Consider the following 15,925-nt stretch of genomic DNA (forward strand, 5'->3'; position numbering starts at 1 on the left):
GTCTTCCCAGAATAGTGCTTGGAGAGGAGCACTGCTATTATTTACCTCTCTGGCTCTTCCTTTCCCATATTGCCTTGACTACCAGCACCTGTCTGATTGACACATTCTTTAGCTATCTTCATACTCTTTAATCACATTACTGTCAGGTATTGTAGGCTTGTGAGCCTCTGGACTTACTTTCAGTTGAATTTGCATTCTCTTCTTTCAGATACTGAGTATTTCTTTTGTTAAGTGTAACTCAGAGAGCAGTTTTATTTCCTACCTGCCCATGTTCTCAGGGGTGCATCTTACTCTTCTGTTATGAACCTCCTACAGGTAGTAATTGTTGTTGTCCTCTACAGAGGAAACGAACTGCACATGAGCGTGCCAAGGAACTTTACAGTTCAGGAGAGTTTTCCAGCGGCAGGAAGTGGGGAGATGATGCCCCCAAGGAAGAAATAGATACGGGGGCAGTGAACTTGATCGAGTCTGGAGCTTGTGGAGCCTTTGTTCATGGTTTGGAAGATGAGATGTTTGGTAAGTATGACTGTATACTTACTGAGCAACTGCAGTGTGTCAGGCATTGTACTGGGTGGTATGCATACATTGTCTTGTTTAGTCCTCACAGTTACTCTATGAAGTAGCTACTACTATCTTTATTTTACAAACAGTGGTTAAGAGCATGGGCTTTGGCTTAAAACCCAGCAACCTGGGTTTAAATTCCAGCATTCCCATAAAGCAGAGATAATAGTGTCATTCTGAGTTGTGAGAATTCCATGAGGTCATATATACATAAAACAATTGACACAATACATGACCCATTCATAGTAAACAGTTAATTACTGGTAGTAAAAATTGATATTATTGATACGGATAATAATAATCACTTATTATTAGTCACCCAGGCAGAAGCAAGATTTAAACTCAGGTATGTCTGATTGCAAATTCTTTGTATGTTTGATAAAAACTTTATTTGACCTTTTTTTTTTAAGTAAATAATGCAAAATCATAGTCTATTTTTTAATCAATAGACTATTTTTAGAGCAGTTTCAGGTTTAGAGAAAAAGTGTGCAGAAAATAGAGTTCCCATATATAGCTTAAAAATTTTTTTTTTCTTTACAATTGGTTTTAATCAATTTGTTAATGTTGTTTGTTATGATGTGGTTATAATTTTCTTCCTACTTCCTATGCTTGGAGTTTGTTGAACTTTTTGCTTGGATCTGTGGGTTTATAATTTTTACCAAATTTGGAAAAATTTTGGCCATTATTTCATTAAATATTTCTCTGGCCCCACACTTCCTTTGGGCACTTCAGTTACGTTTACATTAAGTTACTTAAGGTTTTCCTGCAGCTCAGTGATGCTTTCTTCATTATTGTTATTATTATTATTTTTCAGTCTTTTTGGGTTTTATTTTGGATAGTTTCTATTGCTTTGTCTTTAATTCACACATCTTGTTTTCAGCAATGTCTAATCTGTTAATCCTGTCCAGTGTATTTTTCATCAGTCATTGTAGTTTTCATCTCTAGAAGCTCAATTTGAATTTCAGTCTTTTTGATATCTTCCATGTCTTAACATGCACACTCTTCCTCCTAGCTTCATGAACATGTAATACCTGTATATTAACTGTCTTAATATCATTGTCTACTGGGTCTGTTGTTGGTGTCATTCTGGATTGGTTTCGATTTTTTTTTTCCTGTCTCACTATGGATTATATTTTCTGGCTTCATTGCATGCCTGGTACTTTTTGATTGGCTGTCAGACATTGGAAATTTGATTTTTTTTAGGTGCTGAATGTTTTTGTATTCTATAAATACTTTTGAGCTTTGCTCTGAGATGTAGTTGCTTGGGTCTTACTAAGCTTTGTTACAAAAGACTGGAGCAGTGTTCAGTATAGGGCTTAGTTTTTCCCTGCTAATGAGGCAAAACTTTTCTGGAAAAACTACTCTAGGCCCTGTGTGTGCTGTGGAGATTGTTCCCTCTAATCCTTTTTGGGTGATTCTTTCCCGGGCCTTGGGTAATTTCCTCATAGACCAGAACTCAGCCAAAGACTGGAGGGGAACCCTCTGTACAGATATTCCCCCACCCCTCCCTCCTTTCTCTCTGCAGCTTTCTTGTGGATACTGTGCTCTCTGAACTCTAGCTACTTGGCCTTTCTAGAGTTCCAGCTCCATCTTTTCAGTCACAGATACCTGACGTACAGCCTGGAAACTCTTTCTAGGCAGTAAACTGTTTTAATCATAGAGCTCATTTCGTTTATTTTTTGTCTCTCAGGGATCATTGTCTGATTTCCATTTCCAGTCTTGAATATTGTTGTTTTGTATATTCTCTCTGTTTTTTTCGTTGTTTCAGATGGGACAGTAAATCCGGTTCTTGTTGCGTCTTGGCTAGTAATGGAAGTCCTGCAAAGCTTTATAATTTCCATTATATGGTACGATCTCACATAGATCACAGAATGTCAGTGTTTTGAGGTGCCTGACTTTACCCTCCTCATTATCAGTGAGAGTAACAGACCTGGAAGGTAATGTTGACTGTCCAAATTTTGTAACAAATTTGTGTCAGAGACAAGATTTAGAACCTAAGCCTTTAAAATGCCTGTAAAAGTTACCTTAGGATAGAACTTCTTAGGAGGGCAATAAAATTACTTTTGATAGGCAGTAATTTTCCATCAGTAGATCTAAAAATTGGGCTACCCTATCTAATTTGGTGTAAGATTTTCTGTATGTATAGAAGTAAGTCGAAGCTACCTCTGCTAATTTTTTGTCTTCTGTGAACTTGAACTCCCACATGTCTATCAGTTTGTTGTACTGTGGGTGTCTTAGTCATCTAGTGCTGTCGTAACAGAAATACCACAACTGGATGGCTTTAACAAAGAGAAATTTGTTTTCTCACAGTCTAGTAGGTTAAAAGTCCAAATTCAGGGTGTCAGCTCCAAAGGAATGCTTTCTCTCTCTGTCAGCTCTGGAGGAAGGCTTCCCCTGGAGCTTTTCAGGAGCAGGGACCCCCTGTCCAAAGGACATGCTCTGCTCCTGGTGCTGCTTTCTTGGTGGTATGAGGTCCCCCGACTCTCTGCTTGCTTCTATCTTTTATCGAGAGATTGCCTCAAGACACAATCCAGTCCTGTAGGTTGAGTCCTGCCTCACTAATACAACTGCCGCTCATCCTCCCTCATTAACATCATAGAGGCAGGATTTACAACATACAGGAAGATCACACAATACCTGGAGTCATGGCCCAGCCTAATTGATACACACATTTTTGAGGGGACATAATTCAATCCATACAGTAGGGGCTTGCGTGTTGCTGTGATGCTGGAAGCTATACCACCAGTATTCAGATACCAGCAGTGTCACCCATGGAGGACAGGTTTCAGCTGTGTTTCCAGACTAAGACTAGGAAGAAGGATCTAGCGGTCTACTTCTGAAAAGAATTAGCCACTGAAAACCTTATGAATAGCGGCCGAACACTATCTGATATAGTGCCAGAAGATGAGCCCCCCAGGCTGGAAGGCACTCACCCAAAAGACGATTGGAAGAGCTGCCTTCTCAAAGTAGAGTCAACCTTAATGACATGGATGGAGTAAACATTTCGGGACCTTCATTTACTGATGTGGCACAACTCAAAGTGAGAAGAAGCAGCTGCAAACATCTATTATAATCGGAAGCTGGAATGTACAAAGTATGAATCTAGGAAAACTAGAAATTATCAAAGATGAAATGGTATGCGTAAACATTGATATCCTAGGAATTAGTGAGCTGAAACGGACTGGTATTAGCCATTTTGAATCAGACAATGATATAGTCTACTATGTCGGGAATGACAACTTGAAGTGGAATGGTGTCGCATTCATCGTCAAAAAGAACATTTCAAGATCTATCCTGAAGTACAACACTGTCAGTGATAGGGTAATATTCATATACTTACAAGGAAGACCAGTTAATATGTCTATTATTCAAATTTACACACCAACCACTAAGACCAAAGATTAAAAAATAGAAGGTTTTTTATCAGCTTCTGTAGTCTGAAATTTATCGAACATGCAGTCAGGATGCATTGATAATTATTGGAGATTGGAACGTGAAAGTTGGAAACAAAGAAGAAGGATTGGAAAGGTTGGAAAATATGGCCTTGATGATAGAAAAAATGTGGGAGAGCGAATGATAGAATTTTCAAGACCAACAACTTCTTCATTGCAAATACCTTTTTTCACCAACATTAACAGCCACTATACACATGGACCTCCCCAGATGGAATACAGAGGAATCAGATCGACTACATCTGTGGAAGGAGACAATGGAAAAGCTCAATATCATCAGTCAGAACAGGGGCCAGGGGCTGACTGTGGAACAGACTATCATTTGCTCCTATGCAAGTTCAAGTTCAAACTGAAGAAAGAGCAAATCCACAAGAGCCAAAATACAACCTTGAGTATATCCCACCTGAATTTAGAGATCATCTCAAGAATAGATTTGATGCATTGAACCCTAATGACCAAGGACCAGACGAGTTGTGGAACGACATCAAGGACATCATACATGAAGAAAGCACGAGGTTGTTGAAAAGACAAGAAATAAAGAAAAGACCAAGGTCGATGTCAGGGGAGACTCTGAACCTTACTCTCGAACGTCGAGCCACTAAAGCAAAAGGAAGAAATGATGAAGTAAAAGAACTGAATAGAATATTTCAAAGGGTGGCTCGAGAAGACAAAGTATTATAATGACTTGTGCAAAGAGCTGGAGATGGAAAACCAAAAGGGAAGAACATGCTTATGCTCAGTGTTTCTCAAGCTGAAAGAACTGAAGAAAAAATTTAAGCCTCAAGTTGCAATAGTGAAGGATTCTATGGGGAAAACGTTAAATGACACAGAGAGCATCAAAAGAAGATGGAAGGAATACTCAGAGTCATTATACCGAAAAGAATTAGTCGACTGTCAACCATTTCCAGAAGTAGCATATGGTCAGGAACTGATGGTACCAAAGGAAGAAGTCCAAGCTGCACCAACGGCATTGGCGAAAGCCAGGGCTCCAGGAATTGACTGAGATGTTTCAGCAAGTGGATGCAGTACTGGAAGTGCCCACTTGTCTATGCCAAGAAATTTGGAAGACAGCTTCTTGGCCACCTGACTAGAAGAGATGCACGTGCCTATTCCCAAGAAAGGTGATCTAACCGCATGCAGAGATTATAGAACAATATCATTAATATCACACACAAGCGAAATTTTGCTGAAGATCATTCAAAAACGGCTGCGGCTGTATATCAACACGGAACTGCCAGAAATCCAGGCTGGATTTGGAGGAGGTTGTGGAACCAGGGATCTCATTGCTGATGTCAGGTGGATCCTGGCTGAAAGTAGAGAATACCAGGAGGATGTTCACCTGTGTTTTATTGACTATGCAAAGGCATTCGACTGTGTGGATCATAACAAATTGTGGATAACATTGTGAAGAACGGGAATTCCAGAACACTTAATTGTGCTCATTAGGAACCTGTACATAAATCAAAAAGAGGCAGTTGTTCGAACAGAACAAGAGGATGATGAGTGGTTTAATTAAAGTCAGCAAAGGTGTGCGTCCTGGTTGTATCCTTTCACCAAACCTATTCAATCAGTATGCTAAACAAATAATACGAGAAGCTGGACTATATGAAGAAGAACAGAGCATCAGGATCAGAGGAAGACTTATTAACAACCTGTGTGAAGCAGATGGCACAACCTTGCTTACTGAAAGTTAAGAGGACTCGAAGCACATACTAATAAAGATCAAAGACCACAGCCTTCAGTATGGATTACACCTCAACATAAAGAAAACAAAAATCCTCATAACTGGACCAGTAAGCCACATATTCATAAATGGAGAAAAGACTGAAGTTGTCAAGGATTTCATTTTACTTGGATCCACAGTCAACACTCATAGAAGCAGCAACAAGAAATCAAAAGATGCATTGCATTGGGCAAATCTGCTGCAAAGGACCTCTTTAAAGTGTTGAAATGCAAAGATGTCACCTTGAAGACTAAGGTGCGGCTGATCCAAACCATGGTATTTTCAATCGCATCATATGCAGGTGAAAGCTGGGCAGTGAATAAGGAAGACCGAAGAATTGAAGCCTTCGAATTGTGGTGTTGGTAAAGAATATTGAATATACTATGGACTGCCAAAAGAACAGTGCGGAAACCCTAGTGGCATAGTGGTTAAGTGCTCTGCCTGCTAACCAAAAGGTCGGCAGTTTGAATCCACCGGGCCCTCCTAGGAAACTCTACGAGGCAGTTCAACTCTGTTCCATAGGGTCGCTATGAGTCGGAATCGACTCAATGGCAATGGGTTTGGTTTGGGTTTGGCCAAAAGAACGAACAAATCTGTCCTGGAAGAAGTACAACCGGAATGCTCCTTAGAAGCAAGGATGGTGAGACTGAGTCTTACATACCTTGGACTTGTCAGTGGGGATCAGTCCCTGGAGAAGGACATTATGCTTGGAAGAATACCGCATCAGTGGAGAAAAGGAAAACTCTCAAAGAGATGGACTGACACAGTGGCTGCAGCAATGGGCTCAAGCATAGCAAGGATTGTGAGGATGGCACAGGACTGGGCAATGTTTCATTCTGTGGTACATAGGGGCGGTATGAGTCGGAACCGACTTGACGGCACCTAACAAGAACACCAATATGAACTTGAAACATGAATTACAGTTTAAATGGTGCTCAGTAATAAGAAGTGCAGTTATTAAAACCAGTTTTACCCTAAGATGACTAAATAGAACTATTTTAATTTTCTATTAGCGTTGTTGTTTGGTTTGGTTTCTACAATTTAATTTCATCACTCAATATTTTTGTGATTTAGTTACACAGTTTTCAGTTTGCATTCAGTTTAATTGAAGGAACTTAAGTTTGGAAAGTGAGTCAGCCCGTAACCAGGCATCAGGTATGGCAACTTTTTTATTTTATAATTTTTATAAAATTCTGGGTGTCATGGATTGAATTGTGTCCCCAAAAATATGTGTTAACTTGGCTAGGCCATGATTCCCAGTATTATGGATTGTCCACCATTTTGTCATCTGATGTGATTTTCCTATGTGTTGTAAATCCTACCTCTATGATGCTAAAGAGGCAGATTAGAGGCCATTGAGTTAATGAGGCAGGACTCAGTCTACAAGATTAGGCTGTGTTTTAAGTCAATTTCTTTTGAAATATAAAAGAGAGAAGCAAGCAGAGAGACAGGGGACCTCATTACCATTAAGACAGAAGTGCAAGGAGCAGTAAGTTCTTTAGACCTGGGGTCCCTGTGCTGAGAAGCTCCTGGAGCAGGAGAAGATTGATGACAAAGACCTTCTCCCAGAGCAGAGAGAGAAAGCCTTTCCTTGGAGCTGGCACCTTGAATTTGGACTTCTGGCTTCCTAGACTGTTAGAGAATAAATTTCTCTTTGTCAAAGCCATCCACTTTTGGTATTTGTGTTGTAGCAGCAGTAGATGACTAAGATATTGGATAAATTATGGTTTTAGGGTCATATTGCTGGGAATGAAATGGAACCTATTTCATTGGCTACCGACTCTAGTGTAGTATCTAATGTATCTTGAGTTCTCTATTTGTTCCATGTTCTTTCCCTTCTGGATCTTCATACATGTGGTTCCTCTGCCTAGAAAGATCTGTTTTTGGTTTTTCTTTGGCCTAGAAACTCCAGGTATTGTTTGAGTCACTTGTTCCACAGGGCTGCCTATGATCCCTTGTTTGGGTTATGTGCTTCTTCTGGATTTTCTTATACTCCCTGTGCTTTTCCATTGTAGCGCTCATCAGAAAATCAGAAATTAACAATTGGAGTCCCTGCCTGGTGCAAACGGTTAAGCGTTTACTACTAACCAGAAGGTTGGTGGTTTGAACTCTCCCATATTGCCCTGGAAGAAAGGCCTGGCCATCTGTTTCCAAAAGGTCATAGCCTTGAAAACCTGATGGAGGAGTTCTTCTCTGCACACATGGAGTTGACAGGTGTCAGAATCAACTCAGTGGCAGTGAGTCAGGCACTGGGAGATTGTCTTATTCTTGTTGCTCTTTGTATCTTGAGTACTTAAAGCTGGCAGGTAGCTAAGCCAAGACCTAATTAGAGATATTCATATTCCAAGGAGTTTTTTTTTTTTTTTCCTCCCTTCTTTTTCAATAATTCCATAAAATCCAGTAGGAACTGTTAATTTGCCTGCCTGTAGCCAGGCTTTCAGACAAAGTAAAGCACCAGGTTTCTATATTTCTACCTGAAATTGTATCAGCTTAAGTGTTTATTCTGGTTATCTCATGCTGGTCAGAAGTCCCTCTGTGATTGCCTTGATGGACCTGCAAGTTAACACAGTTAACACACTTGCATCTGTCTCTGGCCTTCTGTGTAATTATTAGCAGTTTCATGTTTAAATCACATTATCATGAAGTGGAAAAAAAATTCTTTCCTTTCCTTCTGATAAAAAGGAGAAACTTATACCAACCAAGAAAAATCTCAGTCATCTCTCTTTAATGGAGTAACTCAGCATTTAAAGTGTTCGTAAAATATTTCTTATTAAAAAATAAATTATGTTTGTGAATTTTAATCACAACCTGAGTTTCAGACTTTTATGTAAACTGTACATTTTGTTACAAAACCGTTTGGGAGCCACTGGAACAACAACAACTACAACAAAAAAAAAACCCACAACAAAAGCTTATGTATGGAGATCTTATGAGCATTGTCTGTAACTTACTCACCTCTGTATCCCAGCACTTAGCACAAAGCTTGGCATGTAGTATGTGTTCAGGAAACATTTGTAAGTGAACTCAGGGCCACCTGAGTTCAGTGGCTTTACTGTTACACGTTTTGAGCATTGAAAGAAATGAACAACATTCATCTACTTTTAAGATGTGTGCAGGACTCAGACCTATACCATAGCTAATATATGAGCTTTAAACATTTGCCAGGCAGTATGCTCTGTGGTTTCCTGCATTATCTCAGTTAGTCTTTCTAACAATTCTGTGAGGAAATGAGTATCATTCCCATTTAACAGATAAGAAAATTGAGGTGACAGGAAGTTAAGTTACTTATTTGAGATCACCCTCCAAATTATTGGAGTGATCACTCTCCACAATTTCCTCTGACACCTGTATCATTCCAAAGCATGCACTTTTTTTTTAAGTTGTGGTAAATATAAATATATGTAGATATAAATATTAGAAAAATAATCTAAGACTACCTTTCCCGTTCTCTCCCACCTGCCCCTAGTAACCACTTATTTCACTCAGCTTAATGTTTTCAAGGTTCATCCATGTCATAGCATGTATCAGAGCTTCATTTCTATTTATGGTTGAATAATATCCCCATGTATGTGTGTGCTACGTTTTATTCATCCATTCATCTCTTGATGGGCATTTAGGGTGCTTTCACCTTTTGGCTATTGTGAATGGTACTACAGTGAACACTGTACAAGTATCCATTTGTGTTCCTGATTTCAATAATTTTGGGTGTATATCTAAGAGGAGGATTGCTGGGTCATGATAATGGTAATTCTCTGTTTAAAACTTTTTTTTTTTTTAATAACTTTTATTAAGCTTCAAATGAACGTTTACAAATCCAATCAGTCTGTCACATATAAGTTTACATACATCTCACTCCCTACTCCCACTTGCTCTCCCCCTCTTGAGTCAGCCCTTTCAGTCTCTCCTTTCTTGACAATTTTGCCTGCTTCCCTCTCTCTCTATCCTCCCATCCCCCCTCCAGACAAGAGTTGCCAACACAATCTCAAGTGTCCACCTGATATAATTAGCTCACTCTTCATCAGCGTCTCTCTCCCACCCGCTGACCAGTCCCTTTCATTTCTGATGAGTTGTCTTCGGGGATGGTTCCTGTCCTGTGCCAACAGAAGGTCTGGGGAGCATGGCCGCCGGGATTCCTCCAGTCTCAGTCAGACCATTAAGTTTGGTCTTTTTATGAGAATTTGGGGTCTGCATCCCACTGATCTCCTGCTCCCTCAGGGGTCCTCTGCTGTGCTCCCTGTCAGGGCAGTCATCGATTGTGGCCGGGCACCAACTAGTTCTTCTGGTCTCAGGATGATGTAGGTCTCTGGTTCATGTGGCCCTTTCTGTCTCTTGGGCTCTTAGTTGTCGTGTGGCCTTGGTGTTCTTCATTTTCCTTTGCTCCAGGTGGGTTGAGACCAATTGCTGCATCTTAGATGGCCGCTTGTTAGCATTTAAGACCCCAGACACCACATTTCAAAGTGGGATGCAGAATGATTTCATAATAGAATTATTTTGCCAATTGACTTAGAAGTCCCCGAAAACCATGTTCCCCAGACCTCCGCGCTTGCTCCGCTGACCTTTGAAGCATTCATTTTATCCCGGAAACTTCTTTGCTTTTGGTCCAGTCCAGTTGAGCTGACCTTCCATGTATTGAGTGTTGTCTTTCCCTTCACCTAAAGCATTTCTTATCTACTGATTAATCAATAAAAAACCCTCTCCCACCCTCCCTCCCTCCCCCCCCATAACCACAAAAGTATGTGTTCTTCTCAGGTTTACTATTTCTCAAGATCTTATAATAGTGGTCTTATACAATATTTGTCCTTTTGCCTCTGACTAATTTCGCTCAGCATAATGCCTTCCAGGTTCCTCCATGTTATGAAATGTTTCACAGATTCGTCACTGTTCTTTATCGATGTGTAGTATTCCATTGTGTGAATATACCACAATTTATTTACCCATTCATCCGTTGACGGACGCCTTGGTTGCTTCCAGCTTTTTGCTATTGTAAACAGAGCTGCAATAAACATGGCTGTGCATCTATCTGTTTGTATGAAGGCTCTTGTATCTCTAGGGTATATTCCTAGGAGTGGGATTTCTGGGTTGTATGGTAGTTCTATTTCTAACTGTTTAAGATAACGCCAGATAGATTTCCAAAGTGGTTGTACCATTTTACATTCCCACCAGCAGTGTATGAGAGTTCCAATCTCTCCGCAGCCTCTCCAACATTTATTATTTTGTGTTTTTTGGATTAATGCCAGCCTTGCTGGTGTGAGATGGAATCTCATCCTAGTTTTAATTTGCATTTCTCTAATGGCTAATGATCGAGAGCATTTTCTCATGTATCTGTTGGCTGCCTGAATATCTTCTTTAGTGAAATGTGTGTTCATATCCTTTGCCCACTTCTTGATTGGGTTGTTTGTCTTTTTGTGGTTGAGTTTTGACAGAATCATGTAGATTTTAGAGATCAGGCGCTGGTCGGAGATGTCATAGCTGAAAATTCTTTCCCAATCTGTAGGTGGTCTTTTTACTCTTTTGGAGAAGTCTTTAGATGAGCATAGGTGTTTGATTTTTAGGAGCTCCCAGTTATCGGGTTTCTCTTCATCATTTTTGGTAATGTTTTGTATTCTGTTTATACCTTGTATTAGGGCTCCTAGGGTTGTCCCAATTTTTTCTTCCATGATCTTTATCGTTTTAGTCTTTATGTTTAGGTCTTTGATCCACTTGGAGTTAGTTTTTGTGCATGGTGTGAGGTATGGGTCCTGTTTCATGTTTTTGCAAATGGGTATCCAGTTATGCCAGCACCATTTGTTAAAAAGGCAATCTTTTCCCCAGTTAATTGACACTGGTCCTTTGTCAAATATCAGCTGCTTATACGTGGATGGATCTATGTCTGGGTTCTCAATTCTGTTCCATTGGTCTATGTGTCTGTTGTTGTACCAATACCAAGCTGTTTTGACTACTGTGGCTGTATAATAGGTTCTGAAGTCAGGTAAGGAGAGGCCTCCCACTTTCTTCTTCTTTTTCAGTAATGCTTTGCTTATCCGGGGCTTCTTTCCCTTCCATATGAAATTGGTGATTTGTTTCTCTCTCCCCTTAAAATATGACATTGGAATTTGGATTGGAAGTGCGTTAAATGTATAGATGGCTTTTGGTAAAATAGACATTTTTACTATGTTAAGTTTTCCTATCCATGAGCAGGGTATGTTTTTCCACTTAAGTATGTCCTTTTGAATTTCTTGTAGTAGAGCTTTGTAGTTTTCTTTGTATAGGTCTTTTACATCCTTGGTAAGATTTATTCCTAAGTATTTTATCTTCTTGGGGGCTACTGTGAATGGTATTGATTTGGTTATTTCCTCTTCGGTGTTCTTTTTGTTGATGTAGAGGAATCCAAGTGATTTTTGTATGTTTATTTTATAACCTGAGACTCTGCCAAACTCTTCTATTAGTTTCAGTAGTTTTCTGGAGGATTCCTTAGGGTCTTCTGTGTATATAATCATGTCATCTGCAAATAGTGATAACTTTACTTCTTCCTTGCCAATCCGGATACCTTTTATTTCTTTGTCTAGCCTAATTGCCCTGGCTAAGACTTCCAACATGATGTTGAATAAGAGCGGTGATAAAGGGCATCCTTGTCTGGTTCCCGTTCTCAAGGGAAATGCTTTCAGGTTCTCTCCATTTAGAGTGATATTGGCTGTTGGCTTTGCATAGATGCCCTTTATTATGTTGAGGAATTTTCCTTCAATTCCTATTTTGGTAAGAGTTTTTATCATGAATGGGTGTTGGACTTTGTCAAATGCCTTTTCTGCATCAATTGATAAGATCATGTGGTTTTTGTCTTTTGTTTTATTTATGTGATGGATTACATTAATGGTTTTTCTGATATTAAACCAGCCTTGCATACCTGGTATAAATCCCACTTGATCAGGGTGAATTATTTTTTTGATGTGTTGTTGGATTCTATTGGCTAGAATGTTGTTGAGGATTTTTGCATCAATGTTCATGAGGGATATAGGTCTATAATTTTCTTTTTTTGTAATGTCTTTACCTGGTTTTGGTATCAGGGAGATGGTGGCTTCATAGAATGAGTTGGGTAGTATTCCGTCATTTTCTATGCTTTGGAATACCTTTAGTAGTAGTGGTGTTAACTCTTCTCTGAAAGTTTGGTAGAACTCTGCAGTGAAGCCGTCCGGGCCAGGGCTTTTTTTTGTTGGGAGTTTTTTGATTACCGTTTCAATCTCTTTTTTTGTTATGGGTCTATTTAGTTGTTCTACTTCTGAATGTGTTAGTTTAGGTAGGTAGTGTTTTTCCAGGAATTCATCCATTTCTTCTAGGTTTTCAAATTTGTTAGAGTACAATTTTTCATAATAATCTGAAATGATTCTTTTAATTTCATTTGGTTCTGTTGTGATGTGGTCCTTCTCATTTCTTATTCAGGTTATTTGTTTCCTTTCTTGTATTTCTTTAGTCAGTCTAGCCAATGGTTTATCAATTTTGTTAATTTTTTCAAAGAACCAGCTTTTGGCTTTGTTAATTCTTTCAATTGTTTTTCTGTTCTCTAATTCATTTAGTTCAGCTCTAATTTTTATTATTTGTTTTCTTCTGGTGCCTGATGGATTCTTTTGTTGCTCACTTTCTATTTGTTCAAGTTGTAGGGACAGTTCTCTGATTTTGGCTCTTTCTTCTTTTTGTATGTGTGCATTTATTGATATAAATTGGCCTCTGAGCACTGCTTTTGCTGTGTCCCAGAGGTTTTGATAGGAAGTATTTTCATTCTCGTTGCATTCTATGAATTTCCTTATTCCCTCCTTGATGTCTTCTATCACCCAGTCTTTTCTCAGGAGGGTATTGTTCATTTTCCAAGTATTTGATTTCTTTTCCCTCGTTTTTCTGTTATTGATCTCTAGTTTTATTGCCTTGTGGTCTGAGAAGATGCTTTGTAATATTTCGATGTTTTGGACTCTGCAAAGGTTTGTTTTATGACCTAATATGTGGTCTATTCTAGAGAATGTTCCATGTGTGCTAGAAAAAAAAGTATATTTTGCAGCAGTTGGGTGGAGAGTTCTGTATAAGTCAATGAGGTCAAGTTGGTTGATTGTTGTAATTAGATCTTCCGTGTCTTTATTGAGCTTCTTACTGGATGTCCTGTCCTTCTCCGAAAGTGGTGTGTTGAAGTCTCCTAGTATAATTGTGGAGGTATCTATCTCGCTTTTCAATTCTGTTAAAATTTGATGTATGTATCTTGCAGCCCTGTCATTGGGTGCATAAATATTTAATATGGTTATGTCTTCCTGATCAATTGTCCCTTTTATCATTATATAGTGTCCTTCTTTATCCTTTGTGGTGGATTTAAGTCTAAAGTCTATTGTGTCAGAAATTAATATTGCTACTCCTCTTCTTTTTTGCTTATTGTTTGCTTGATATACTTTTTTCCATCCTTTGAGTTTTAGTTTGTTTGTGTCTCTAAGTCTAAGGTGTGTCTCTTGTAGGCAGCATATAGATGGATCGTGTTTCTTTATCCAGTCTGTGACTCTCTGTCTCTTTATTGGTGCATTTAGTCCATTTACATTCAGGGTAATTATAGATAAATAAGTTTTTAGTGCTGTCATTTTGATGCCTTTTTATGTGTGTTGTTGACAATTTCATTTTTCCGCATACTTTTTTGTGCTGAGGCGTTTTTCTTAGTAAATTGTGAGATCCTCATTTTCATAGTGCTTGACTTTATGTTAGTTGAGTCGTTACGTTTTTCTTGGTTTTTATCTTGAGTTATAGAGTTGTTATACCTTTTTGTGGTTACCTTATTATTTACCCCTATTTTTCTAAGTAAAAACCTAACTTGTATTGTTCTATATCGCCTTGTATCACTCTCCATATGGCAGTTCAATGCCTCCTGTATTTAGTCCCTCTTTTTGATTATTGTGATCTTTTACCTATTGACTTCCATGATTCCCTGTTATGTGTATTTTTTTTTTTTTAATTAATCTTAATTTGTTTGTTTTTGTGATTTCCCTGTTTGAGTTGATATCAGGAAGTTCTGTTTTGTGACCTTGTGTTGTGCTGATATCTGATATTATTGGTTCTCTGACCAAACAATATCCTTTAGTATTTCTTGTAGCTTTGGTTTGGTTTTTGCAAATTCTCTAAACTTGTGTTTGTCTGTAAATATCTTAATTTCGCCTTCATATTTCAGAGAGAGTTTTGCTGGATATATGATCCTTGGCTGGCAGTTTTTCTCCTTCAGTGTTCTGTATATGTCGTCCCATTCCGTTCTTGCCTGCATGGTTTCTGCTGAGTAGTCAGAACATATTCTTATTGATTCTCCCTTGAAGGAAACCTTTCTTTTCTCCCTGGCTGCTTTTAAAATTTTCTGTTTATCTTTGGTTTTGGTGAGTTTGATGATAATATGTCTTGATGTTTTTCTTTTTGGATCAATCTTAAATGGGGTTCGATGAGCCTCTTGGATAGATATCCTTTCGTCTTTCATGATGTCAGGGAAGTTTTCTGTCAGGAGTTCTTCAACTATTTTCTCTGTGTTTTCTGTCCCCCCTCCCTGTTCTGGGACTCCAATCACCCGCAGGTTATCCTTCTTGATAGAGTCCCACATAATTCTTAGGGTTTCTTCATTTTTTTAAATTCTTTTATCTGATTTTTTTTCAGCTGTGTTGGTGTTGATTCCCTGGTCCTCAAGATGTCCCAGTCTGCATTCTAATTGCTCGAGTCTGCTCCTCTGACTTCCTAGTGTGTTGTCTAATTCTGTTATTTTATTGTTAATCTTTTGGATTTCTACATGTTGTCTCTCTATGGATTCTTGCAACTTATTAATTTTTCTACTATGTTCTTGAATAATCTTTTTGAGTTCTTCAACAGTTTTATCAGTGTGTTCCTTGTCTTTTTCTGCAGTTATCCTAATTTCATTTGTGATATCATTAAGCATTCTGTATATTAGTTTTTTATATTCTGTATCTGATAATTCCAAGATTGTATCTTCATTTGGGAAAGATTTTGATTCTTTTGTTTGGGGGGTTGGAGAAGCTGTCACGGTCTGCTTCTTTAAGTGGTTTGATATGGATTGTTGTCTCCGAGCCATCACTGGGAAACTAGTTTTTCCAGAAAATCCGCTAAAAAAAAATGCAGTCAGATCCCTATCAGAGTTCTCCCTCTGGCTCAGGCTATTCAGATGTTAATGAAGCCGCCTGGGGAGGGTGGGGGAGGG

The 15,925-nt window shown here is 38.8% G+C and overlaps 1 protein-coding gene across 4 annotated transcripts in view; it reads left to right on the plus strand.

Moving 5' to 3' along the window:
• INTS4 (integrator complex subunit 4) overlaps positions 1-15,925 on the plus strand; it is a 131,453-nt gene that overhangs the window by 45,928 nt on the left and 69,600 nt on the right. For all 4 annotated transcript variants that reach the window (XM_049889718.1, XM_049889720.1, XM_049889721.1 and 1 more), the window contains one exon: positions 342-516. In XM_049889718.1, coding sequence (XP_049745675.1) covers positions 342-516 — 175 coding nt within the window. The remainder of the gene's footprint in view (positions 1-341; positions 517-15,925) is intronic.

This window comes from Elephas maximus, chromosome 7 (assembly GCF_024166365.1).
Source record: "Elephas maximus indicus isolate mEleMax1 chromosome 7, mEleMax1 primary haplotype, whole genome shotgun sequence".
In the NCBI taxonomy this organism is placed as follows: domain Eukaryota; kingdom Metazoa; phylum Chordata; class Mammalia; order Proboscidea; family Elephantidae; genus Elephas; species Elephas maximus.